Consider the following 26,321-nt stretch of genomic DNA (forward strand, 5'->3'; position numbering starts at 1 on the left):
TTTTTTTTTTTTTAACTGTTGTCGCTTTGATTTTCTTGCATAAGAAATCAAGATTCCATATCTAGTTTTTAAAATGATCTAAAAAATACCAACCTAACCACAAGGTGGCAGCGGCAAGTTAGAGACTTTTAGTAAGGTACTTGTCATTATCCTTTGAGTGTATGAGAATAATAAAAAAACAAATAATTTATGTCTATGTTTTAGTCATATGTGAAAATACAATCTCAATGTTGGTGGTGTTTTGTTTGACATGTACAGAGCTACTAATCCAGATCTTCTTGTGGTCTACTAATTAATGTTTATTAGAATGTTAGCCAGCTTGATGTGAACATTTTAGTTCTGGCCCATCAGAACACAAATATAATAGTTGTAAAATTAATCCCAGCCAGTCCCTCATACTGTGAAGCAGTCAGTTTGGATTCAAGTGGAACTACTGTAGAACCGGAGACATTATTGAGGTGAATTGAGCTGAATGAGCAGTTACTCTCGCTCCAGGTGGAGATCTCTTTACTACAGAAGCTGGTAATGCTTTAGATTACAGCCGGCAACATACAGCATCATTTCTCCAGAGTTATGTTGTAATCTTTTGTACTAACAGTGTACCAGTACTGTATGTACCATATACATAAATGTAGGTACTGGGGAACAAGATGTAAGGTTATGGAATAAGGGGTAACAATTTGGGATCTAGTAACATTAGACTGTAGGCGTTTCAACTACTGTTTACCTATCATATCATTACAGGGCATATATGACCTACTAAGCAATAATCTTAATGTTTGGGAGGAACTTATTAATTAGCTAGTGGGTACCTTGTATGACCATGAAATGACCAAAAATCTGGACTTTTTAGGGGGAATGGAGCGATGACTTTGGCATCACTTAATATATCTGATTTAATTTTGAAATTATCAACAAACAGGCAAGCTACGATCTTCCTTTAAATTTTGGATTACCTAACCCTCCTATTTTTTCAAAAAGAGTTTACACCCCAAGTGTTTGCAGGTGAAATTAGACCTGTGTTTGAAGCACTGAGAAAACACTATCATCCAGTAAAATATTTCACCTGCTAGGTACATGATGATTCATCTAGCGCGTGTATTTTTTATATTTTATGTACCTTAGACCACATTTACTTACTATGTACAAATTGTTTTTAGTTTAAAATAGGCACAATTTATCTCCTACTTTATTGCTTATGATTAACAAAACAGACAAGTAGGCTAAATTGTGAGGCTAATGATAAACAAAACAATAATAGGTTGTTGGAGCAAATATCATTATCAATATCAATATCATAGCAAACATCTATTGTGTTAGGGGTCAAAATTGACAGCATTTATGATGAAAGGAGAAAAGTACATTCAATTTCCAAAAACAACACTTTATTTTGGTCATTCACACAACAAGGCTTATGAACAAGTGTCAACTCCTGCACCATGTGTGTGTGTGTGTGTGTGTCTGTGTGCGCGCGCGTGTGTGTGTGCGTGTGTGTGTGCGTGAAGACTTAGGTAAGATTAGGTTTAGGTTAAGGTTAGATTTGAAGGTCAACGTTGTCATTTGGTGTGCAGGCCTACTGATCCAGTGTTCTCTACACAACCTCATCCCATTATTGCATGTTACTAACTCAACTTCTCCCCTTTCTGGTAGTCTTGTGCTTTCTCGTCCCTCTCCTCTCTCCTCCTATCACTTCCTGCAGGTGTTTCTGGCTCTGGAGCTGTGGAGTCTGGATCTGTGGCTGCTGCCCCCGTGTTCCTGCTCGACACCCTCTGCTACAATTATTGTTACAAGTCCTATCGTTATTATTATTATTATTATTATCATTAACATTACAATTATTATCTATATTATCATAACTTTACTGTCTTACCTCTGTGTGTATATTGTTTAGGCCTCCTCCCTCCCTCTCTCTCTCTCTCTCTCTCTCTCTCTCTCTCTCTCCTTCACCCCAACCGGTCGAGGCAGATGGCCGCCCACCCTGAGCCATGGTTCTGCTCGAGGTTTCTGCCTCTTAAAAGGAAGTTTTTCCTTGCCTCTGTCGCCTAGTGCTTGCTCTTGGTGGGAACTGTTGGGCTTCGGTAAATAACATCACAGGGTACGGCCTAGACCTGCTCTTTTATGAAAAGCGCTGTGAGATAACTGTTATCAGGCCAGAACTGAGGTTGTTGTATAAATAAAACTGAATTGAATTGAATTGTGTTTTATGATCATTTAAAAAAATATATGGGCTATGGTTTACGTTGCAATAAATTCTCTCTCTCTCTCTATATATATATATATATATATATATAAAATAAGCTCCTGGATAGCTGGTTAATGCCACTGGCTTTGGTTCAGGTGATCATGGGTACGATTCCTGGTCAGTGCGGGGGTATCCAGGTGGAACCTTAGGCAAGGTCCTTAATGCTACCAGGCATGAGTGAAACTGCAAATACAAGAGACATACCAGCTCGGACGTCGCCCAGGTCAACAAGGTCTGCGTCAGGTGCTAGGGAACCAGGGCAACCTGATGACAAACTGGAACAAGACATTCATGGACTAGAACAGAAAATATGGATCTGATGCAATGCTACTATACAAGCAATCCCAGTGAGGGTTTATATGCAGAGACTATGGGATATATGGATGCTTCGAAACCAAACATCATCAACACTGACAAAGAAACAACTCCTAGCTCAGTGTTCTAACATCCGCAAACTGCAGCTCCTATCACAACTAGAGATTGATGAGGTACAACAAATATGCTACGGCAAGGGGGAGATGTCATCATCATCCCCACAATCAGAGAATCACTCAACATATGGGCGACTGGCCTACGATTGAAGATCATAACTAAGCTGGACCCCCAAGTACACCGACCAACATTGCCAAGGCTAAGTGACAAAGTACCCTCTGAAAGTCTGCTAGAAGATGTGAATGCAGCACTACATACTATCCCTACTAAAGCCAAAACCGAGACCAATGAGCTGATGTACGCCACAGCAACAGTGATCCTAGAGATGCTTGGCTATAACACCACAAGCCACAAAGGGCATTACCCCCCATGGAGGATCAAGGCAATACGAAGAGAAGTTAGTCAGCTCTCAGAGCAACAGAAAGGCTACCTAAGAAATACCTGAGACTCTGGAAACTGCCAAACAAAGACTTACCGCTCTGGCCACCCGCCTAAAGAGATATACAGTGAGGGGGAAGCAGAAGCCAGGAGAATAAACCGGATGTTCTCCAGTGAACCATCTAAAGTGTACTCTCAGTGGCAGGGTAATAACACAAGATCAGATCCACCCAGGGCTGAGACTAAACAGTACTGGAAGAACATATGGGAGAAAGAGACATCCCACAACACCAATGCTCAGTGGCTAGTGGATCTAAGAACAGATCACAGCAATCTCCCAGAACAAGATCCGGTAACCATTACAACGGCAGACATCCAAGAAAGAGCGGCAGGTATGAAGAGCTGGACAGCACCAGGCCCTGACATGATCCACACCTACTGGCTGAAGAAACTAACTGCACTCCATGAACGCCTGGCAGCACAAATGAACCAACTGCTGATGGATGGGACCCATCCAGAATGGTTAACCCAAGGACAGACAGTCCTGATCATGAAGGACCCCCAGAAGGGAACAATCCCATCCAACTACCGGCCAATAACCTGCCTCTGCACAACATGGAAGCTACAGTCAGGCATCATAGCGGCTAAGATGAGTAGGTATATTTCTCAATACATGGACAGGGCACAGAAGGGAGTGGGTAGTAATACCAGGGGAGCCAAGCACCAGCTACTGGTTGATAGAGCAGTCACTCGGGACTGCAAGAGCAGGCAGACCAATCTGTGCACCGCCTGGATTGACTACAAGAAAGCCTACGACTCAATGCCACATACATGGATACTGGAATACTGGAAGATCAACAAGAGACTAATAGCCTTCGTCAAGAACTCAATGGGGCTGTAGAAAACAAGTCTGGAAGCCAACTCAAAGCCAATTGCACAAGTCACTATCAAGTGTGGCATATACCAAGGCGGTGCACTATCCCCGCTGCTATTTTAAGTATATTTAGTCTGGTCTATTTTATTTAACAAAAATTATTCCTAATACACAAGCAATCATTTAACAATTTAAAAGCATGTCTTGCATTAATGCAAACATCAATATTAAAAGGTTACAAATGTAAAAGTAGTTTTGTGTGACTGAAATAATGTGTTTCAACAGTTATCATAACAGAACCTGTTGATAGGAACCCAGTGTCATCAGTAGTGTTCAAGTGTTGTGGAGTAAAAGTAAAAAGAAAAGGCTAAACAAAGCAGTGAGGTGTAAGTAGCTGGCAGGGCCACACTCTTGGCTCTTTTAAAACTGCGGTTAGCACGTACACTTCTATTAACTTAGCATCGTTGGCACAGCTTGGGGGTGCTCGTAGCTTGCTAACAAGCCATGTATGCCAACACAGATACAAGCTAATTATTGCTATCACATCAATAAAATGTAAGAATTTCATTCACCAACTGGAGCACAGACTACCTGGAGGGTCTCTTCAGATTTGAGTTACTGTCATATGTGGTCCAAATCCGATACTGGTTGGATTTTTTATAATGCAACCTCAGTCTGGACAGTCACATCAGAATTCATGAGACTAATGTTACTCTAGAGTGGCCAGCACCGCGCAAGACGGAGCTGCGGTGAATGAAAAAGCTCCACAAAAGCCATTATTCAACTTGTGGCTTTCTTTCTCATCTATCTTGCTATCATTTGCTTACAAATTCCCTTTCTTCTGCCTGAAATCCACCGCACTGCGAGCTATCTTCTTTGTTAAGTTCATGCTACTTGTAGGGAAACAGTAGAGAGAGAGAGAGAGAGAGAGAGGGAGAGAGAGTTGTGCGGTATATGCATTGTACAGCACCAGAAACAGTAATGAATGTAATGTAACATTTGTCATAAATCAGAGTAATGACTCAGAGAGAAAACTAAGTGAGAGGAAACCAAGAGAGAGTCTCCTGTGAAAAATGTAAGGGTTAGCAAGGATGAGCTAACAGGAGCTAACCTCTGTGGCTCCTTATTTACTTCTGTATGACAGCGTGCTGCGTGTGACGTTGTTTTGTTCTTCTGCGTATGCCAGTCACTTGCAGGCTGTGGACAGTTGACACTGGTAGTCTGATATGAGCCACATTTAAACAATAATGTTAGCTGTCAATCAAAAATATCGGATCTGGTAAAAATAAAATCTGAATTGAGAATTAAGGCCTGCAATGTGAACGTAGCTTTTATGGTGTGACTACAAGGGTAGCAGTGAGGGTAGTCATTTTGGAATACTGCTCGTATGCTCCTCCCAATTCCAAATAACGGGATGGTTCCGTGTTCTGCCATTTTTCGTGGAGGTATATCCTCACAGAGCTGCTCAAGCTGTTGAGTTATATAATACAGGATTGATATAGAAATCTAAAAATGTTTAGAGAAATATTTGAAATATATGTTACTTATTATTATTATTATAATTATTATTATTAGGTATCTGATGAAAGCCCACTGAGTGCTGTGGGTATGTTTTGTCACCTTGGCCTGGGAAATACTGTATAAACTTTATTAATGTATTCCAGTAACATCAAGGCCAAATGTTGTTGGGTGGCAGGTTTCATCGTGCAGAAAGCCATTGACATCTGTTTCACTCTGTATCTTCCACCTGACTGAACCCGAACCATGAGCTGTCTTTGTGTGCTGCCGTGTATGTGCATCACTTTTTTATGATGAATTGTTTGGCAAAGAGGCGGCTGTTTGTCTTTCACCCAGCAGCTTGACAGGCCAGAACAAATGGAGTTATTCCACTTATGTTCACTCACAGCTCATACAAAGAGGAGGAAGGGATTTGTTGCATGGTGGGTAAATATTGTTGCCGTCTGTCAGTCATGAAACCAAGTCAAGAGGTAGGTGAACTACATGTACTGTTAAGTGACCCAGATATAGCATGTGCATCTGGCAGGTATAAGCTCTAAAATGGAAATCACACAGTAGGGAATATTGGATTCAAATCTGAGGTGTGACTGTTTGCAGAACCTGTCTGGGCTGTGTAGCTGATTGATCTTTCTAGTGTGTACCTGTAGGTGTGTGTTCCATTTGTTTAAGGATGAAATATGTGTGGTTGTTCCCACCTTGAAATTATGTTTATTGTCACATACACAGTGCAATGTCAAGTGAAATCCAGGGAAAGGGAAGAAGTCAAGTTAGTAACATGCATTAATGGGATGAGGTTGCATACAGAGAGAGAGAGAAAGAAGAGAGAGGAGCTCAGTGCATCATGGGAAGTCCCCCAGCAGTCTAGGCCTATAGCAGCATAACTAAGGGATGGTTCAGGACTCACCAGAGCCAGCCCTAACTATAAGCTTTATCAAAGAGGAAAGTCTTAAGCCTACTCTTAAATGTGGAGATGGTGTCTGCCTCCTGAACCCAAACTGGAACCTGGTTCCACAGGAGAGGAGCTTGATAGCTGAACGCTCTGGCTCCCATTCTACTTTTGGAGACTCTAGGAACCACAAGTAACCCTGCATTCTGGGAGCGCAGTGCTCTGGTGGGGTAGCAAGGTACTATGAGCTCTTTAAGATAAGATGGTGCCTGACCTGACGAGATTTGTAGGTGAGAAGAAGGATTCTAAATTCTCTGCATCTAACCTTTAACTAAGGATATTAGAAACAGCGGGCAGCCACTGTGCAGCACTCCGGGACCAACATAAATTCTAAGCCAGTCAGGGTCTTGGTCAGGGGCACGGACAGGAAAATTAACCTAACATGTTTTTGATGGTGGGGGAAACCGGAGCATATGGAAAAAACCCACACAAACACAGGGAGAATATGCAAACTCCACACAGAATAATAATTATAATAATACATTTTATTTGTAGCGCACTTTATATTTGAACAAATCCTAAAATGCTACAGATTAAAAACAGTAAAGTGCTAAAAATAAAACATATAGAGTGTAAGAATAAAAACAATAGGACAAAGAAAAGTGTACAAATCAACCAAAAGCTCTGCTAATAAGGTGGGTCTTAAGGCCGTGTTTAAAAGTATCCACAGTCTGTGTTGTCCTCAGGTGGCATTTTTATATATAGCCATAGCCATTCACATTCTATAATCACCTGTCTATATTGTAGTTTTTATTGCTAGTGGCAGAATAAGCCATTTCCACGCTGGATTCAAACTGCCTACCATAGAGGGGTTGACAGGAAACGATGCAGGATGTGATCTTGTGTTACTGTAATTTAATCTAATTGATATCAGCCTGACTGTTTACTGCTCACTCTCATACAGCTGTATCAGAGCTGGATTTAGTTACTGCTAATGTTAACCCAAACCAAAATGTCCTACTGCTGCTGCTTCTCATTAACAGTGTTGGATTTTTTGTAAAGCAGTCCCCGGAAACACATTGTATGTGTCACTGAGGTTAGCTCTGACCGCGGTCATTCATCAAAAATGTGTCTGCATGCTAATGGCCACACAGCTTCGGCTCCTCAGCTAAATAACCTACTCCTTAACTGTGTTTTGCTGTGGTGTGGAAAACTACTCACAGTATGTGCAGCATAAAATCCTATTGAGGTTGCAATTGTTACTGTCTGACTTCTTTATTTAAACAACCTGAGTTTGTTTAGTTTCACTGTAAATAGATACACATCTGCTTTTCAGTTGTATTTCTGAGCCGTTGAATGAATGTTTGCTCTAGTAATAAACCACAATTGCTCCTACCACCAGTAACCACAAGTGTCGCCAAATCGACCGGCACTTTAAATACGTTGTTTTTGTCTTGCCTGAAACATCAATTACATATGGAGAAACATTACACAAACTACCTCCTCAGAGGTACTGTTATAAATAGCACAACATTGTCAAATGAGTTATAGTTGTAGCACCATGAAAGGCTTTAAATGTTCACGGATAAGCAGTTTATTTCAACCTGGTGTTTTCACACATAGGTGGCTATTATGATTCAATAGCCGAGTCTCAATTTGCGTTCTTCTGTAATTTGGTTGCATAAGTGCATTCGCACTGACAATTATTGCAAAATGCTGTGCACTGCGAGTACCTGGATGGTACCTTTGAAACGTTCAAAATTTGAGTGTGGAACGCTGGACACTTCACACCTTAAGAATCCAACAACCACCATCTTGGCTGGAAGCAGAAGGGGAGGGGCAACCAAACTTGTAAAAATAGACGAAGATAGACAAAGAAGCTGCAGTGGTTGTTCTGGCAAACACAGCATGTTTTTGTGTTTTTTCCTCACTAAGTACCACTATACTATATGTGTGTATTTATATATGTCAGATTTTACCCAGTAGAGAAGACCCAAATACAGATCTAAGTAAAAAGAGATTGAGCGGGGGAAGTCAGGAGTTAGAGGAAGAGGCTCCCTTCCAGATCCAGGATAGGGGGAAATCCGAGGTTGTTGCTGGCGGACTGGGAGCGGGGGAATGACCAGGCTGTGGGCGGAACTGAGAGCTTTCTGGCTGGTGGTTTGCTGAGGCTTGATGGAGGTCTTCTGAGACAGAGAGACAACAGGTTAGACCGATGTAAAAAACAATTCAAAAGATAAAGACAGATTCCGAGGTTGGTTGGGGCTGACACCACATATGCGTGAATACCCAACGATCCAGCGGGGACGGGATGTTTGAGCCTCCTACTTCAGCCGTGGCTGATTATGGAACAAAGGTCAGGTGCGCTGATGAGGATGGGTCAGGTGTGAGCAGAGCCCGCAGCAGACACGCCCCCAGCTCCCAGACTGGAGAGAGAGAGAGCCAAGCAGAGACATACAAACAAAAACACAACAAGCTCACAACACGCACTCCAGACAAACATTCACAGCCGGGGCCTCGTGACAGTACCCCTTCCCCGACGGCCGCCACCTGGCGGCTCACCTGGCCTCCCCGGGTGCCTCTGATGGAACTCCCTCACCAGAGCAGGGTCCAGTATCTGACGCCGAGGAATCCAGCACCTCTCCTCCGGCTACCCCTCCCAATCCACTAGGAACTGGAAACTCCGGCCACGATGTTGAGAGTCCGAAATCCTGCGTACAGTGAAGGCCAGTGCATTGTCGATAATCTGAGGGGGGCGGCAACGGAGAGCTAATGAAGACAGGTTTGATACAGGAAACATGGAAGGATAGATGAATCCTGAGGGAACGTGGAAGCTTAAGGTGAACGGTGACGGGGTTAATGATCTTCTCAACAGGGAAGGGGCCAATGAACCTGAGTGACACTTTCCTTGAATCAGTCTTCAGGGGCAGATGCTTTAATGGAGAGCCATACCTTGTCGCCCATGGAGTATTTCGGGGCTGGAGTGCGCCGACGGTTGGCCTGATCTTGATAGCGGCCTGAGCCCCGAAGCAGGGATGCACGGGCTCGGTGCCATGTCCGGTGGCAGCGTCGGATGTGGGCTTGGACCGAAGGCACCATGACGTCCCTTTCCTGCGAGGGAAATAGAGGGGGTTGAAAAGTGTATAGGCACCGAAAAGGGGACAGACCTGTGGCAGAGGTGGGCAGGGTGTTGAGCGTATTCGACCCAGTGGATTTGGGAGGCTCAGGAGGATGGATTGGAGGAGACCAGGCAGCGAAGAGTCCTTTCCAATTCCTGGTTGGAAAAGACTCTTCGCTGCCTTGTCTCCTCCTGGTTGGCACGCTCGGCCTGGCCGTTGGACTGGGGTGGAGGTCAGGCTCACCGTGGCACCGATGGCGTGGCAGAAGGATCTCCAAAGAGCTGAGGTGAACTGGGGACCACGATCAGAGACAATATCACAAGGCAAGCCATGGATCTCCTTAGCCAGGACCTCAGCAGTAGCCTTAGCAGAAGGAAGTCCAGGTATGGGCAGAAAACGAGCAAACTTACTGAATCGAGGAACTGGGAGGGGAAGAAGCAGTCCAGTGCTGGGTTGATTAGATCCCTTATTCTGGGCGCAGACAGAACATGCAGAAACAAATGACTTGGCCTCCATCGTGGGCCACCAGAAACGCCTGCGGAGAAATGCTAGGGTGCGAGTGACTCCGGGATGGCAAGTTAACTTGGAGGAATGTGCCCATGTTGTGTGAGAGTGGAACAAATAAGGTGTCAGGTGGGCTATTACCGGGACCTGGGTCGTTACAGAGAGCCTATCTCACCTCCTTCTCGATGCTCCAAGTGATAGCTCCGACAATGCAGGAGTTGGGCAGGATAGTGTCCGGAGCTGGGGTCACGTTCTCCTCCTCGAAGGCTCTGGATAGGGCGTCGGGTTTTATGTTTCAAGAGCCGGGTCTGTAAGTCAAAGAGAAGTTGAAATGTCCAAAAAACAGAGCCCACCTGGCCTGACTTGAGTTCAGTCGTCTGGCGGATCTGATGTACTTCAGGTTTTTGTGATCAGTCCAGACGACAAAAGGATGCTCGGCCCAGCATATCCCTTAAGACGTCATTTATGAGAAACTGAAACACAGCCAGGGCATTTGTCAAACCGAAGGGCATCACTAGGTAATCGAAATGGCCCAAGGAAGTGTTAAACGCCGTTTTCCATTCGTCCCCCTGTCCAATTCTGACTAGATGGTAGGCGCTACGAAGGTCAAGTTTAGCGAAAATGGTCGCCCCCTGCAGGGAATCAAATGCTTCAGACAAGGTAAGGGGTACTTATTTTTAATGGTGATATTGTTGAGACCCTGGTAGTCAATGCATGGGCGCAGACTCTTATCCTTCTTTTCTACAAAAAAGAAGCCTGCCCCTTGGGGAGAGGAGGAAGGCCTAATGATTCCAGCGTCCAAAGAGTCTACTGCCTGGTAAGGGGGCGCCTGGCAGCAGATCAATGGCGCAATCATAGGGACGGTGGGGGCGGCAAGGTCAGGGCTTGTTGTTTACTAAACACGTCCCAGAGGTCATGGTACACAGGGGGAACATGAGCCAAGTCAGGAGTAGGAGCTGAGGAGCTGGGTTCAGGGACCAACTGAGGTGAGGCTGATCTAAGACACTCCGAATGGGGGGGCTCCAACTGGTGATTTTGGCCGTGGACCAATCGATACAGGGGTTGTGTTTAACTAACCAGGGGTGTCCAAGAATTAACGGAGTGAGGGGGGAGTCAATGATGAATAGACTAATCTGCTCATGATGGTTACTGGAGAGCTGGAGCTGCAGTGGGAAGGTTCTGGAAGTGACTCGGGCCAGAAGTCTGCCATCTAAAGCATTAACCACTAGAGGGTCTTGCAGGGGAATGGTGGCAACTGTTTGGCTATATTTCTGTCCAAAAAACTCTCATCTGCTCCTGAATCAACAAAGGCTTGCAAAATATTGGAGCTGTTAGCCATGCAGTCTGGTAGCTTTCTTGTATTCTGTGTATTTGTTTCTGTGTCATTTGAGGTTCATGAGGTGTTTTTTTATCCACAATAACAGCATGGCTCTAGGTATGGAAATGTCCGATGGTTGGTCAGTCAGTAACTTTGGTCCAGACTGAAAATTCTTGGCAAATAGTGAAGTGTGTGCATTAGTTGTTTCCCTGCCATATATGGTCTCCAAAGGATGAATCCTACTGTCTTTGGTAATCTCCCGACTTGTCATGTAGCAGGGAGTTTTTGGTTTTTAGTAAAAGGTTTCAACAATTATTGGATGGATTGCCATAAAATTTGATACTAATATTCATCATCCCTACATGATTCAATGACTGTGGCGATCCCCTGACTTTCCAATCTAGCACCACCATCGGGACAAAATTTGATACAGACCTTCAAGATGCCCTCAGGACAAACTGTAATAACTTTGGTGATCCTCTTACTTTTCATTTAATATTGTCCTATCAAAAGTTAAATTTATCCAACTGTACTGTAGTTTGATTGATGACCAAAGACCTGCAAAACTGACATCCCCATCCATTACCCTCAGCATTGTAATTAGTGCTAATTAAAAAAAATTTAAGCATGCTCACATACGCATATATAAGCTTGTTATGTCTAAGCAGGTACATGTTAACATCTTATATATAATGTGCCTTAGCACAGCCTCACAGAGCCGCCAGTGTGACTTATCAGTCTTGTTGTTCACAGCTTGTTGATGTTGTTTTTACCCATATCGGAATTTTCCTGCCAATGTTTGTTGACAGTCATGTTACTCAACAAAAGATGACGAGAATTCCAGGGAATGCATTTTTTTATTTGGAGTAACACTTCTGATAAGTTAGCAAATATAAAATGCACTCTTGATAATGTCCAGATGATCTCACTGGAAAAAAATAAATAGCGATGAACGATGATAATTTACAAACTCAACAACACAAATACTATGATAAATAGCAGAATACAATAATTAATTATTGTTTTTTAACTTTACAATGGGATCATATTGTCTTTTTTAAATATAAATTTTTGATTTATTGTATACCAGCATGTTGGTAATAAATAAATAAATTGCGGTCCATCCTAACATGCAAAACTGGATTGGTTCTGAAGAACAGTTTTTACATATACATTATATACATTCAGCAACAGTTATCATTTAGTTGGCATTAACCAGAAAAGATTGGTAGTTGGCTCTACTAAACTATATTTGCTTATTGTCCCATTAAAAATAACATAGCCTTATTAATACCTATTAAAAACTATTAAACTAAGTTACATACTAAGCCACATGTTGACTAATGTTTCTGTGACACTGATGTGGACTACATTTTCAAATCTCTGACTTCGAACTTCAGTCCAACTTTTCATAGCAATAATAAACACTACCATTGTGATATCTGTACAAATACTGACAGCTACAAATGAACCCAGATGAAAAGTCAAATGTACTGTGATAGCGGGGGGCATGTGGAGGCATGTGAAGTTTAACCTTTCCTTTGGCTGCTGGAGGTCAGTCAGGTATATTTGGTGGATTCTATCCTGTTTGTATGCTCACTGTTTATGGCCTGGGAGGTGGTCTGGTGGGTGGGGTAATACCAACAATGATGGCAGGGTCTCAGGAGGCAAAGTAGGAGCTCTGCATTGAGTACAGGCGGTCAATGGGGTTCCCCACATGAACTTGCAAGGAGCCTACATCTGGAGTGGCCATGAAGCAGTCATTTAGACTTGTCAGAGAGGTGTCACTGTCAATGTCATAGAAGATGGAGTCAGTACCTGGGAAGAGCAGAGAAGACAGAGAAGTCAAACACAACTACAGTGTTGGATATGAACGAGCTTCACTGCTCTATCATTTTACAACACAGGATTGTAAAACAAGATGAAGTTGTAATTCCATTTTACTCACAAAAACAAACATAAAAAAAAATTAATATACAGTTAATGGGTGGATAAATATTTCATAGAAATAAAACCATAGAATAAAACTAATAAAACTAATACATGGTGGAGTAATTTAAAGTGTCTCACAGTCTAGGGGAAGAAGCTGCTCTACAGTCTGGTGGTACAACAGCAGATACTTGTCTGTCTCTTCCCAGAAGCAGAGCCCTCCGGTCCTGGGCCATGCACATCCCATGCCAGTTAGGGATTTTTCCAGTCACGATGAGCAGTAGGTTGTTGTCTGTGCTGCACTCTGCAAGACTGTTGATTTCCTCCCGATATGAAGTCTCATCATTGTTTGAAATCCATCCAATGATAGTGGTGTCGTCAGCAGACTTCACAACAGAGGTTCTCTCCATATCCGGGTGACTAGAGTAGAGGAGGTGTAACCACCACTCCAAACTGTCTGGGGTCTGTGAGAAAGTCAAATATCTAGTTGCAGAAGTATCTGCTGTCGCACCACCAGACTGCAGAGCAGCTTCTTCCCTCAGACTGTGAGACTAAATTCATCCCCAGTGTCACGGGTTTGGGTTGGTTGGGTATGTTTTGTATTTGTTTTCTGTGTTCATTCCCTGCCCTTATTTTTGCTCTTCTCTGTAGTGTGTATTATTACTTTTGGGATTTGTTTTGTTCGTCATGTTTCCTTGTAGTTTTGAGTTTTACTAGTGTTCTGATCTTCTTTTGCTGTCTGTGTTCTTTGCTTTGGTAGGTTTTGTCTGCACGGCACTGTGTTGTCTTTTATTTTGTGATTTCATGGCTTGTGTATTATGTGAGCTTAAGTTCCTGTTTTAGTTTGTAGTTTTGTCTGCCTCAAGTGTCACTGTCTCTCTTTGCTTCCTGCTTCTCTGATTGTCTAGTGAGTTCACCTGTGTGTCATTATGCTCTGACCTCCTGTTGTATTTAAGTAGTTTACCCCTTCACGCTGTGTCAGTTCATTGTTTTCCATGCCAGTGTTTCTCCAGTGTTTCTTGTTCAATTCTCTCTTGAATTGAAAATTGAATTGAAATTGAATTTGTGTCTCCTGTGTTTTGTGGATTTATGTTGTGTTTTGGACTGCTCACACCATATCACCTGTAAGTCTCACCGTTTTTTTGCAATAAACCTCACCTACTCACATGTAAAATAGTTGTATTTCTATGACATGTCATTTATCCACCGATCTACTGTATATTATTGTTGTATATAACGTGTTTTTGTGAGTAGCATAAAGAAACTACGGCTTCATCTTTTTTACACCCTGTGTTGCATTATTAACCTTATTACCTAGTGAAAATATGAATCGATTATATGTTGTAAATATCCATTTTCCTCTTTAAATCTTTATTACTAAAAAGAGAAATAAAGTGTACAAGGGATAAGTAGTATACAGAACTTTGATTTGTGCAAAATCACTTATTGCCTATACATATTTTGCAATTTGTAGTATTGTTACAGTTAATTTGCTGTCCATGTAGAGTGAACTAGATGTCTGCATGTTGTTTATATGTTCTGTTAATGCTAATTCAACACTTCTTTGCAGTAGCGTCCATGTTGATTCCACATTCTGACTTAGGAGCGTATGAACACACACTGAAGTCGGAAGAAGAACTTCACAACTTGGGAAATGGAACCATCCGAGGAGCACGTGAATGCACCGTGAGCCAATGGTTGCATTGCATAATCCTCACCACTAGATACCACTGAACCTTAAGTAAGTAAGAATAGAAGTGAAATTTGGACAAATGGAGGACTACACGTATTATTTGGCACAAGCCAACAGCGTGCAGATCTTCGTCGACAAAGAAATGAAAACATGATGAAGCCAGGCGAAGTCGGGACAGATGCAAACAGATGATGGCAGAAATAAAGGATATAATGTTGGATTTTCCCAGATAGAAGGCTCTGATGCAGGACAAATTTTTTCAAAGCTGCGCTGAAGTTGCCGGTTTTCTGCTGGACAGGTAATTAAGTTAGTTCACCTTTAGCAACACAAATGAAAACTGTTGTTTGATAGCGTTAGCTAGAAGCTGGCCTTAATCAACAATAGAAGTAAAGTGTTTCCTATGAGGGACCAAAAGATATTTATCTATCTGTCTATCTATATATCTATATATATATTTTGTAGTAAAAAAAAAGGCTGTTTCTGTATTTATTTATGCATTTCTACATGCATTTCTTTCTGTATTTCCAAATTTATTTATGCCTGTATTTCCACATTTATTTTTCCCTGCGCCTGTATGCTAATAGAGTAGGTGGTGCCAACATCAGTCTGAAACAGGATTGGTTAGCTGGGGGCCGCATCGCAAACCAGACAGAAGCAAGTGATTCATCTACGTGACACAAGCCAGCTACACAGTAGATTCCTTTAGTCAAACATATTCAGGGTCAAAGTACATGGATTCTTTCATGGTTATTACAACAACAGCTAGAGTAAGAGTCTTCCACTGTTGGTGTAGTTTTTCGTATTTAAAAGACTTGGTGAAAGAATTACACCGGAAAGCCCCATCCAACTCCCTGTCTGGGATTTCAACCTTCAACCAACAGGAATTTTTACGGCGCCATTTTCCTTGTTGAAAGTATGTGGTATGTGTCTCCAAATTACTTATTAAATCATTGTTTTGCATTTCAATTGAAGCCGCATTGTAGAACAACTTAATAATGATGTCCACCTACACTGCAGCTGGCTGTATGTCTTAAAACCTTAAAACACAGAATTCCCGAAGGGCGAACGTGATGAGTTGATGTCTAACGTTAGCTCCAATGTGCCATTAAATACATGAGCAAAGCCCTTATAGGCAAAAGTACTGTGAAGTCCAGTTGGTAAATTCTCATTACTATAAGTGCAATTAAACCTTTACACGTAAAAAAGCCTTAACTTAATCCAACATGTTAAACTATCTTTCAATCTTTGAGAGAAAAAAGCATTTAATGCACCACAGCAGTAGGATCTTACCGTAACTTAATGCCTTTAGCTTTGCTAGCTAGGGATGGGGATAGAGACCCGGTTCTATAAGATCAGGTTCCAAGTTTCTCAAAACCCGAAAATTCCGGCGCATAACATTAAATACAGCTAACGTTTTCCAGTCTAGCTCGTGCTTTGATGCAGACCTCCTGTCTGAGACTGTCATTTAAAACTGCTATAACTTGAAACGTGATGAATAAGAAAGCTAATGTTATTAGTGCTGGCCCCGAAACGCGATCTTAAACTGGCCCGGGGCTACAGCGTACTGTTCAGGCTGCAGCCTCTGCTGCTCTGTGTCGGCTTCTGCCCACACACACACAGCAGCCAGCAGAGGGCGAGGCCGCAGTTGAGACCGTGTTGTGAAGGGGGCTCTAAACTACACCAGTTTACCATAGCTACGTTTGTTATTGTATGTGCAATAAATCCTTCGTGACTAAAAAGATATTACTTTATCAATCACCTGTGTGTAGTGTAAACATGTTGGAAGTGTTATTTTAATCTGTTCTGTCCAGTCGGTCATTGATGTGTTATACAAGCACAGCTAACGTTAGCTTGGCAATTAGCTAAATGTTAAAAAGAAGCTAAATTGAAATATGTCTGTCTGTAACTTTAGTCTGACTGTTTAGCTTAGTTTGCACTGTAGCTTAAAATGTGGCACACTGCTGTAAACTCAGCTGCTGGCTGAGACGAACCAGCTGCTCCTCTCTACCAGGTAAGGTTACCTGCTGGCAGTAACGTTATGACTGCAGAGGGAGGAGGAGGAGGACAGGAGGAAAGACTGAAACAGACTGATATCTTCATTCTTTGTAAACATCACTCAGTACTGTGGTGTCAGATATCGACTTTATATTGACTTTGCTGTTGTCAACATTAATTTTGCTGCTCTATAAACAACATTTAGTTGTATTTAGAATATTTAATACAAACCCTATATTGACTTTAAAAACAACCAGGCAGCCAATATGCGCACTTCAATATTTTTTTATTTATGGCAATTGATCATCTACATATATAACAATGTTATCGCAGATTTTCCTCTCATCGTACAGGCCTACCTCACGCCCTCGTTCGCTTCATGTCGTATTTAGTCTGTTGGTTGTTTGCTTGGATGCCTGAACACGCAAAATGGTCAAAGGCTCGGATACATTTAATTTAAAGCCAGAGATAGTGCTAGCAGTTAATATTTACAGACTAATGAAGTGTTGCAGGTTGCGGTTGTTAACGCTGGTTTGAAGTCAGTACATTAGAGAGCAGTAACTGTCTGTCGTTGTAATGCTAATAAGTTAAATATTTTATATAGTAAAATCATGTTTCAAAACAGCTACTCCTACTTTCTGCCGTAATGTAAATATTCAAGCTTAGTGTGCAAGCGCCGTGCATTTAATTAGACATTCTCATTGGTGTACTTACAGTATAATAATAATGCACAATTATTCGAAATATGGCCGAATGCAATAAGTGAATTGCAGAAGCTAGTTTTTTCGATAAAGGTAAAATGTGTAACAAAACTGCATCATGATGAATTACTGTAGTTCTGAAAAGGTGCCCTGGCCTACAAATCTTGTTCTCAAGATTTAAGAAGTCATGTTTGTTTTGTTTCAGACCCCAGTTTCTTTCACATAGTGATATACTGTATTTAATAGGTTTATTCAGTGAAGTTTAAATTTGAAGTTCTAATATAATAATTCTGACACTAATTATGATTTATATGGCAATATCATGTTGTTACCACTAATTTGTTGTGACCAGTGATTAGTATCATGGTCAAATGGTATTACTGAGTGTGTTTTGGGGTATACCCTTTGGTTATCTTGACCATTTCATGTGGGATGACTCAGTTTGTGTTTTTTCTCTAAGCTTTCATCGAGTCCTCCATCCCAAATGGCAGTGGAGGCATCAGAATTTCTGATGAGAAGGGGATGCAGACGTCTTTGAAGAAGTAGCACAGCAACCCAATGCTGGTGTATTTACAATCAGATCTGACAACGGTAAACTTGATTCCCATTTCTTTCAGAAAAGACCCAGTTATACTTTGGTTGTGAAAAACCAACAAATGGTGTTTATTTGTTCTCTCCTCCCTCTCTCTCCTGAACTACACTTAGATTCCAAGGGGACAATCTCTTCCAGCTCTTCCCAGGCCACTGCTTGATGTCATAACCAACTCAGCACTGTACGTTTCAGCTTGTGGCTCAGATGTTACAGTCCTGGATGAGGAATGAAGCGCTTCCAGAAAACGAGAGAAGGCTGATAATGATGTCAAACATGTAAGTTGATGTGTAAAATGTATTTGTAAGAGCCTCCTTTGCACAGTTTTTTGATTGGTAGCTCTTTCTGTAGATGTATTTACTGTCAGTTGTTCATGATTATTTATTTTTACTGAATATTGTCTTGTCTTCTACTCCTTTCACCACACCTGGTGGAGTCGTATCATCAAGGCGAAGAAAGCTCTGACTGACTCCTCACGACAACAAGTAGTTAAAGGATAATCTCAGGATTTTTTACACCTGGGCCCCATTTGCACGTATTTTGGTGGCCCCGACCACTATCTTTAGCGCCCCTAAAGGCAGCAAGCAGGCCACAGAATTGGCTACAACCCACTCTCCAGTGAAGTCAAGACAGTAGTAGTAGATCAGACTTCAGAATGATGTTGGCACCACCTACTCAATTAGCATGTGCGCACAGGCATAAAGAAATGTGGAAATACAGAAATAAATAAATGTAAAAATACAGTAATAAATGCATTTAGAAATGCATAAATAAATGTGGAAATACAGAAATAAATATATAAATAAATGTAAATACAGTAATAAATGCATGTAGAAATACATAAATAAATATAGAATTAGCCTTATTACAAAAATATATATAATTTTAATTTATTTTTGCATTTAATTATTTCTGCATTTATTCATTTATAGATATGTCATTTTTGGTCCCTCATATGTGAGATAATCAGTTGATTAATTGGCAATAAAATGGTAACTTAGAGCATTAAAGCTCAGATCAGCTCACATTTTACTGCCCTGGTAGAAAAATATGTGGTTTGATTGTAATGTAACGTTATTCTCCAGGCTATGGCTTTGCTACCTGGACATAAATGTATCGGTTACATTTTGTGATCAGCTGGTTAACTGGCAATAAAACTGTAGTCTACAGCATGGAAGTTAAAACCAGCTAAACTTTTACTGCCCTGATAGAAAAAATATTTAGTTGGATTGAGTGAGGAGCTTTGTTGCAATTCTCAACCCTCACTACTAGATGAAACTTGCACACTTAACCTTTAAATAATAAAATATGTAAGTGTGACAATAGCACAAAATGAGCTTTGTTAATGTACATTTGGAACATTTGTTTTTTTCTAAGAGATATCAGGGTTGTGTAGTACTGCTCTCCTGGGTGTCTAGGTTTTATTGGGCTCACAAAATGATGACAACTTGATGGGTCATACATTTTTAATCAGCCGTCATGCCTTATTAGTTAATTCCCATGACTGCCAATAAAATGAGATAGAAGTTAACAGAGATTGATGCCATCATGGTGAGGATGAGAACACAGGGATGGGATGGGTCATTACATCAGAGAGAACCACAAGACTGAACTGTTTACATTTTCTAACACCTGAGTTGGTTGGTTTGTCAAATTGTTATCTCAATCTGGTCCTTGCATAACTAAATATATTCTAGCACCCTGTGTTGCCGCCTAAAATTTGTCTCAACCCACTGTTGATATTCTGAAGCCCAACTGTGAAGTATGTTGACCTTAAACAAATTAAAGAGGTACTCCATTGATTTAGTATTGCACTTCCACAAAGTTGTGGACTCCGAAGAGACAGTTAAAAAATTGAATGGTCAGAATCAAAGCAACAAAGGCAGAGATTTCCTTATGTCTGGTCCCTGGTATGGGTCAAGCTCCAAAAACACTGGATCCTAAATTTCCTAAAATGCAACTTGATAGTATCTTCAGTAGGGATGGTGATCGTTAATTTTTATTGATATTGATACCCTTGTTAAGGCTACTTGATGATCCGATTTTTTTATTGATACCACTATCAATACTTTACTATTATTAGGTGATTGTTATTTGGTAAGACAAGACCCAAAGGGCATGAGGTAGGTCGGCATGAGAATTATTTAATGTGCGATAACATAGATATATATTGAGGTGACATATCACTTGCGATAAATAAACAAATATTGAGGTGTGCATAATAACTGCCTCGTTGTTTTTAAATGAATTATAGGATTCGAATTTAATATTTTTAATAAATGTAAATGTTTCTAGAGCAGCAACGTTAATACTTACAACAGCAAATAAACTCAATATCTGACATCACAATAGTGAGTGACGTTTAGAAGGAATAAAAACTCAGACATCAGTTTGTATCAGTCTCACCACCTCCTCCTCCTCCTCTCTGCTGTTATTCACTGCTGCAGGTAAGGTTACCTGGTCGAAGGAGGAGCAGATGGTGTGTCTCAGCCAGCAGCTGAGTTTTTAACAATGTGCTAAATTTCTACAAACAGACAACACAGAGAAAGGACAACACCTGCAAGAGAACGGGGATGGGGGGTGGGGACAACAGGAAATAGCAGAGGGAAACACCAATTGCAGATGTGGACGTTAATGTCACTCAGCAAATTTATTAATTACAACCACTAATCAACATACTATCAATTCAATTTTATTTATATAGCGGCAATTCACAACAAAAGTAAAAACAAATTCTCGTGTGTGTGTGTATAAAAAGTAACTAAAAGGACATAGCCTCAGATTAAGGGAGTGATGATACCCTTGACTCACGAAATGTGGTGATGCACAATTCTGTGTACATGAGAACAAGAAGAGCAAAGTTTTAACCCTATTTTGAAGTAATATTCAACGCTGAAATATGAGTGGGGAGTCTGGGGGTCCTCTCCCAGATGTTTTTGAGCATTTAACACTTAATTTTCTGACTTCTGGAGAAATATTCTGTACCAGTTTATGGTGGAAATGTCTTTATTTATATAAAAGGAAAAACAAAATGAATCTGGCAGGTGACAATTCCAAATATAAAAATATAATGCAGTTATCAGCTGCTTGTTCTTTTAGCTTGTGTACATGTGTTTCTTTGTTTACATTGTATTGCATGTTGTGTTATTGTGCTATTAAACCTTTCTTAAAGCATTTTCAGTTATTTAACATTTTTCATTGCAAGCAACATTTTTAACAAATGCTTTTAAAAAGTATATAGGCTATGTATAATAGACCTAGGCAGAGAGGCTGGAGGTCTGTCAATTTTGTGTGAAAATGGTGTACTTGTTTAGTCAATATGGATAATGGATAAGTCAGAGATATGGTGCTCATAGAAAATACTGTATCATATTTGTAACTTGACCCTGGGGCTGTAGTCCTGTGTTTTACAAACTGTCAATGTCTGAAGTGAACATACTTAAAATTGTTAAAAATTAACAAAATAAAATATCAGCAAAAACCCCGGCAGAACTTGGACTTAGATATGGAGATAAAAAGAAAAGGCACTGAGGAAATTGACTTGGAAATCCAGCAACTAGAAAGAAAAGTGATCACTGCAAAGCACAGTGTAAGCATGACTGTAGCACAACGTATTAATCATTGTTTTCTCTCCCAAGCTCGCAGCAGATGAGTGATCCCAGGGAGAGAAAAAAAGGTCAAAAAACATTGAGGTGTCCTCTCCCTGTTTTTCATGAATTAACAGTGCACAATATAATTTTATTACTGTGCCTGTGTTACTTTTTTTTCTTTCTTTCTTTTTCTTTACATGTTATGTGCTTTTATTCCACGTAAACCTACTCGCTGATGCTCATTGTGTGCAAATTATGGAGCACACGTCTTCTCTAATTATGAAACCTAATAAACACAAACTGCTATTTTAAAGCAGGCTAAAGAAAAATATGCAAAACACATAAGAACATGGAATAACTGAAAAAAACACATTGGTTTCTGATCAGAGTGACTGCTGACTGAACAAATAAGGCACCAGGATTAACTAAGCCTGGCTGTTAGACTGGTCTGGAGCAGGCTAGCTGCACAGAAGAAATCGCCATGGTAACTTATGTGCTACTGCTTTCGTGAAACCAAGTCAAGGCTAAATTCAGCCATAATAACTGGAAAATATCTTGGTTTTGTGAAACAGCCCTCAGCCGAACAGCAGCAATAAACAGCTGACATAAGAAAACAACTGAGGGAGAAATGAAAAAGGGGAAACGGTCAACCAAAATAAATAAACAACACAGCACAGCCATGAGAGATGGAATAATAACAATTAATTTAAATAAGCAACTTAGAAGGAGAAAAGCATCAAGAATAATTCTACCTGTGACAACCAGGGGAAACCTGTGTGTGTGTGTGTGTGTGTGTGGGTGGGTGAATGTGTATGTGTGTGTATATGTGTGTGTGTGTGTGTGTGCATAAACCTGTTACAGAATGTAGTTGTTAGTAAGAGTTGGACGCCACAACCGCGCTGCACCGAACCCAGCGTCAGGCAGGCAAGAACCCCTGTAGCCAGTATGGGTGGGAGAAAAAAATCGACTCCCAGACACACTGCGATGCAAACGCGGAAGACCCTGACCCGACCAACATACGCCAAAAAACTGTCCATCCAAATACCAATCGACAACACAATGCCAATGGAACGCAAAAGGCGAAACCCGCGGAGGAGCAGCGCCTGGACCGACCGAGGCGCACACACAACAGAGACCAGTACGCCCCCTGTGCCCGGCACCCCACCGCCATGGAAAGAACAACCAAAACGCCACGCAGTCAATGCACAAGTGACGACCTCAACCCACACACTGGGCTACACGAGCACGGCAACACCTAATGCCCGGCAGCTCAGCTGCATGTCACCACAAACCCACCCGCCCGTCCAGGTCCGAGAACACCAGGCACAAGCCCAGAACAAACCGGAGCGCACACACTGCACATCCCGACAACTAACTTTATACTTCAGTCTCCAGAGGAGTCCGACAACTGGCCGACAGAGAGACGAGGGAGCAGGGATCTGAGGTCAACGAAGTAAACCAGGGACGCAAACTATTCCCTCCAAGCCAACCAGGAAATGCCTCCCTGGACTCCAATGCGCAAACTAAATGCCCTGCAGCCATCCAGAGACCTTGCACAGAAAACAAAACGCATCAAGATGCATCGACAATCACCCTACAATCCCATCGCAGCCCCCCGAACCGCAACCGGATCGACCTGCGAGGCGCCAAGAGACGCCACCCCCAGTAGCAAGGGCACCCTGCGACCCCCCAAAGCGCAAAGGACCCCAGACCACAGCCCGCCGTGCCCCGCCCCGAGGGAGAACAACAGAGAGTCGTGCCGGGGAGCGATAACACGGGAGAACCGGGGCCGACAGTCCCCCAGCCCAGCCGGAGCAGCAGCCCTCAACCCCCGTGAACCCGAGGCCGGTCCTATCCCCAGGATATACCAGGAGTGACCTTTTCTAGCCTTCTTGCTAGGGTTTTGTAGATGATTTTAAGATCTGCATTAATAAGTGATCTTGGGAGATAACTGGATGGGAGTGTGGCGTCTTTGTCTGGTTTAAGGAGCAGGCTGATATTAGCCGAGTTCATTGTTGGAGGCAACATGCAAGTACTCCTAGTTTGCATTACCATCCTGTAGAATATGGGCGGAAGTATTTCCCAGAATTCCTTGTCGAATTCAGCAGGGGCTTTATTATTCGGCATATGTAAAAGGAGTTCATGGAGTTCAGCCATAGAAACAGGTGAATCCAGAGCCCTGATCTGTTCGTCATCTAACCTTGGCAAAGCTATATTGTTCAGAAATGCATTGATTTTGGAGCTAGATGGATCAGTTTGTGATGTATATAAGTTTTTATAATAATCTCTAAATCCATTATTTATTTCTTCTGCGTTATGTGTCATATTCCCCTGAGTCCTTTAGGGAGGAAATTGTTATTTTTTTCTTTATTCAATTTTAATTGGTTGGCTAAGAATCTGCTGGCTTTATTGCCATGTTCAAAGTTCTCCAAGTGTAGTCTTTGCTACTGAAATTGGGTAATTTCATTTAATTCAAGTTTTAATTTTCTCAGATCATTCAGCAGTTCCTGTGGGGAGCTAACGTTTAACTTTGTCTCCACCGCGATGGCACGGCGTCTCTCTCTGCTGGGCGGTGTGTGTGTGTCTATGTAGGAGCCGACAGAGAGCAGCAGAGGTTGCAGCCTGATGATAAACAGTCCCGGGCCCGTTTAAATCCGTGATTCAGTTGCATCACTGAAAAACATTAGCTTTTTTATCAATTGCGTTTCAAGTTAAACCAGATTTGACGCTCCAGACATAACGTTACATTATAGGACCTGCCAGTCTCGATAGCAGTATCAATAAGCTTGGACCTTATTGATTTTCGGGTTTTAAGAAATTTTAGAACCGCAAATCGATCCCCATCCCTAATCTTCAATCAACAAGTTTCACATCTCTGCAATAGACAATGTCATACTGGAGAGAGAGTAATGAAGTGTGTGTGTGTCAGAAATTGGTGCTAATCTATGGCAGCCTGGAAAGAAGAAAACATGTCAAACTACTGCTATAGTCCTCTAATGTTGTGGAGGGCTGCAGCCGTTCCCAACATGCACTCGAGGGGAGGTAGGGAAATACTTTGGTTAGGCTTCCAGTTGGAGACCACTATGGACTAGTCTCCAGACCACTATATATGACAGGAGAATACAGAGAACACATAAAATAAAGACAACAGTGCTAAACAATCACACAGGTTCCATCATTATACAGTGTGATACTCACCGTAGGGGTTCATGTAGTCACCAGGCATCTGTGGTGGGGTGAGGCCATGCTGGAATGGGTCAGTGTTGCAGCAGTTGTGCTCTATGGACACCGGCTGCTGCTGGTTTGGAGGTAGCGGCCCTGAGTACGAGCTGAGCAGGCCCTCCATACAACCTGATATTACATCTGTAACAGTCAGTGATGACAAGTGAGAGCAGGGTTAAAAAGCTCAGTTGTGATAGTCATATGCAGGGTGTCCGCGGGGTCTTAAAAAGTAATAAATCAATTTTGTGAAAATTAAGGCCATTAAAAAGTATTAAAAAGTCTTGATCGCCCTATAATAAGGTATTACATTTTGAAGATATTTTCTACATTGTGAAAATCCTGTTTGTCCAAAAGTTTGTTTGCTAAAAGTGTAGGTGAACGAATTGATTTATAATGCATAGCCAAAAATACTCGACAGGCAGTGAGTAGCGACTGTGTAATTCGTTTCTGTAACGTTAGGCGTCACTCTTAAACGCTCCAAAAAACAGATCCGTGCGAACCGGGAAGTGATTTACGGATACAACCGACCGTAATCTCCCACCCCGCCGGACCCGCAATGTTAATAGGGGCGGCTGTGGCTCAGGAGGTAGAGCGGGTTGGCCGTTAATCGGAAGGTCGGCAGTTCAATCCCTGGCTCCCTGGTTGCCCTGGCATGTCACCCCGAATTGGAGCAGTGGAATGTGTATGACTGGTGAATGCAGATGTACTGTAAAAGCGCTTTGAGTGGTCGAAAAGACTAGAAAGGCGCTATACAAGTACGGAGCATTTAATCGTCCAAAACATAGTCGGAGTGGCGATCAGGAGTAACGGGATTAACCGGTTGAACAGCCCTGAAAAACAAGAGCGAGATGCGCCGCCAGCAGCTGAATCGGTAAGACGGAAGACAACAGGAAAAATTCATGAGCGTGTGGGTTTGGCTAACGTTAGCTGGCTCTGCTTTTTATTGAAACACGTTCAACTTTTCATAAAGCCGTGTGTTCTAGTCACTGTCACTTTTTGTGAACAAATCAAAAGTTTGATGTGCTGCAACAAACTTTATAAATGTTGAACTCAGTGTTCTGCATAAACAGTTATGATTATTGACGAGTTAGCAGCCTGCCCAAAATCAAGGTTGGAGACTATCATGTAGCCTTAATGAATAAAAAACACGTTATTCATCACTCAGTTTATTCTCTTCATCTTTGTTCCCTCCTGGCCTATTTGAATTTTGTTGTATTGATCAAGTGGACGGTGAAAGTTATCACACATATCATTGCAGGCAAGCTCACATTATCTAGTTTAAACCAACTAAAACACAAAATTACACTGTGTTTCACATGATTTGCTGTAAT

General features: G+C 41.8%; 1 protein-coding gene and 1 long non-coding RNA gene across 5 annotated transcripts in view; one reads left to right on the plus strand and one right to left on the minus strand.

Annotated features, from left to right (window-relative positions):
- Positions 1-8,821: 8,821 nt before the first annotated feature.
- The window catches only part of LOC123982260 (LIM homeobox transcription factor 1-beta-like), a 56,264-nt gene continuing 38,764 nt past the window's right edge, over positions 8,822-26,321 (minus strand). For 2 of the 4 annotated variants that reach the window (XM_046067694.1, XM_046067695.1), the window contains exons 7-9: positions 24,967-25,131; positions 9,283-9,441; positions 8,822-9,076 (exon numbers count right to left, since the gene is read on the minus strand). In XM_046067694.1, the coding sequence (XP_045923650.1) occupies positions 8,889-9,076; positions 9,283-9,441; positions 24,967-25,131 (512 nt within the window). In that variant the 3' untranslated portion in view covers positions 8,822-8,888. Of the gene's footprint in view, positions 9,077-9,282; positions 9,442-12,196; positions 13,090-24,966; positions 25,132-26,321 lie in introns of those variants that run through there. The other 2 variants (XM_046067696.1, XM_046067697.1) reach the window with 2 other exon arrangements.
- On the plus strand, positions 14,208-19,003 carry LOC123982269. Its single transcript, XR_006827921.1, has 5 exons — positions 14,208-14,324; positions 14,771-15,191; positions 15,478-15,813; positions 18,050-18,180; positions 18,295-19,003. It is a non-coding gene; the product is annotated as an uncharacterized LOC123982269 (long non-coding RNA).

The sequence above is a fragment of the Micropterus dolomieu genome, linkage group LG13 (assembly GCF_021292245.1).
Source record: "Micropterus dolomieu isolate WLL.071019.BEF.003 ecotype Adirondacks linkage group LG13, ASM2129224v1, whole genome shotgun sequence".
In the NCBI taxonomy this organism is placed as follows: domain Eukaryota; kingdom Metazoa; phylum Chordata; class Actinopteri; order Centrarchiformes; family Centrarchidae; genus Micropterus; species Micropterus dolomieu.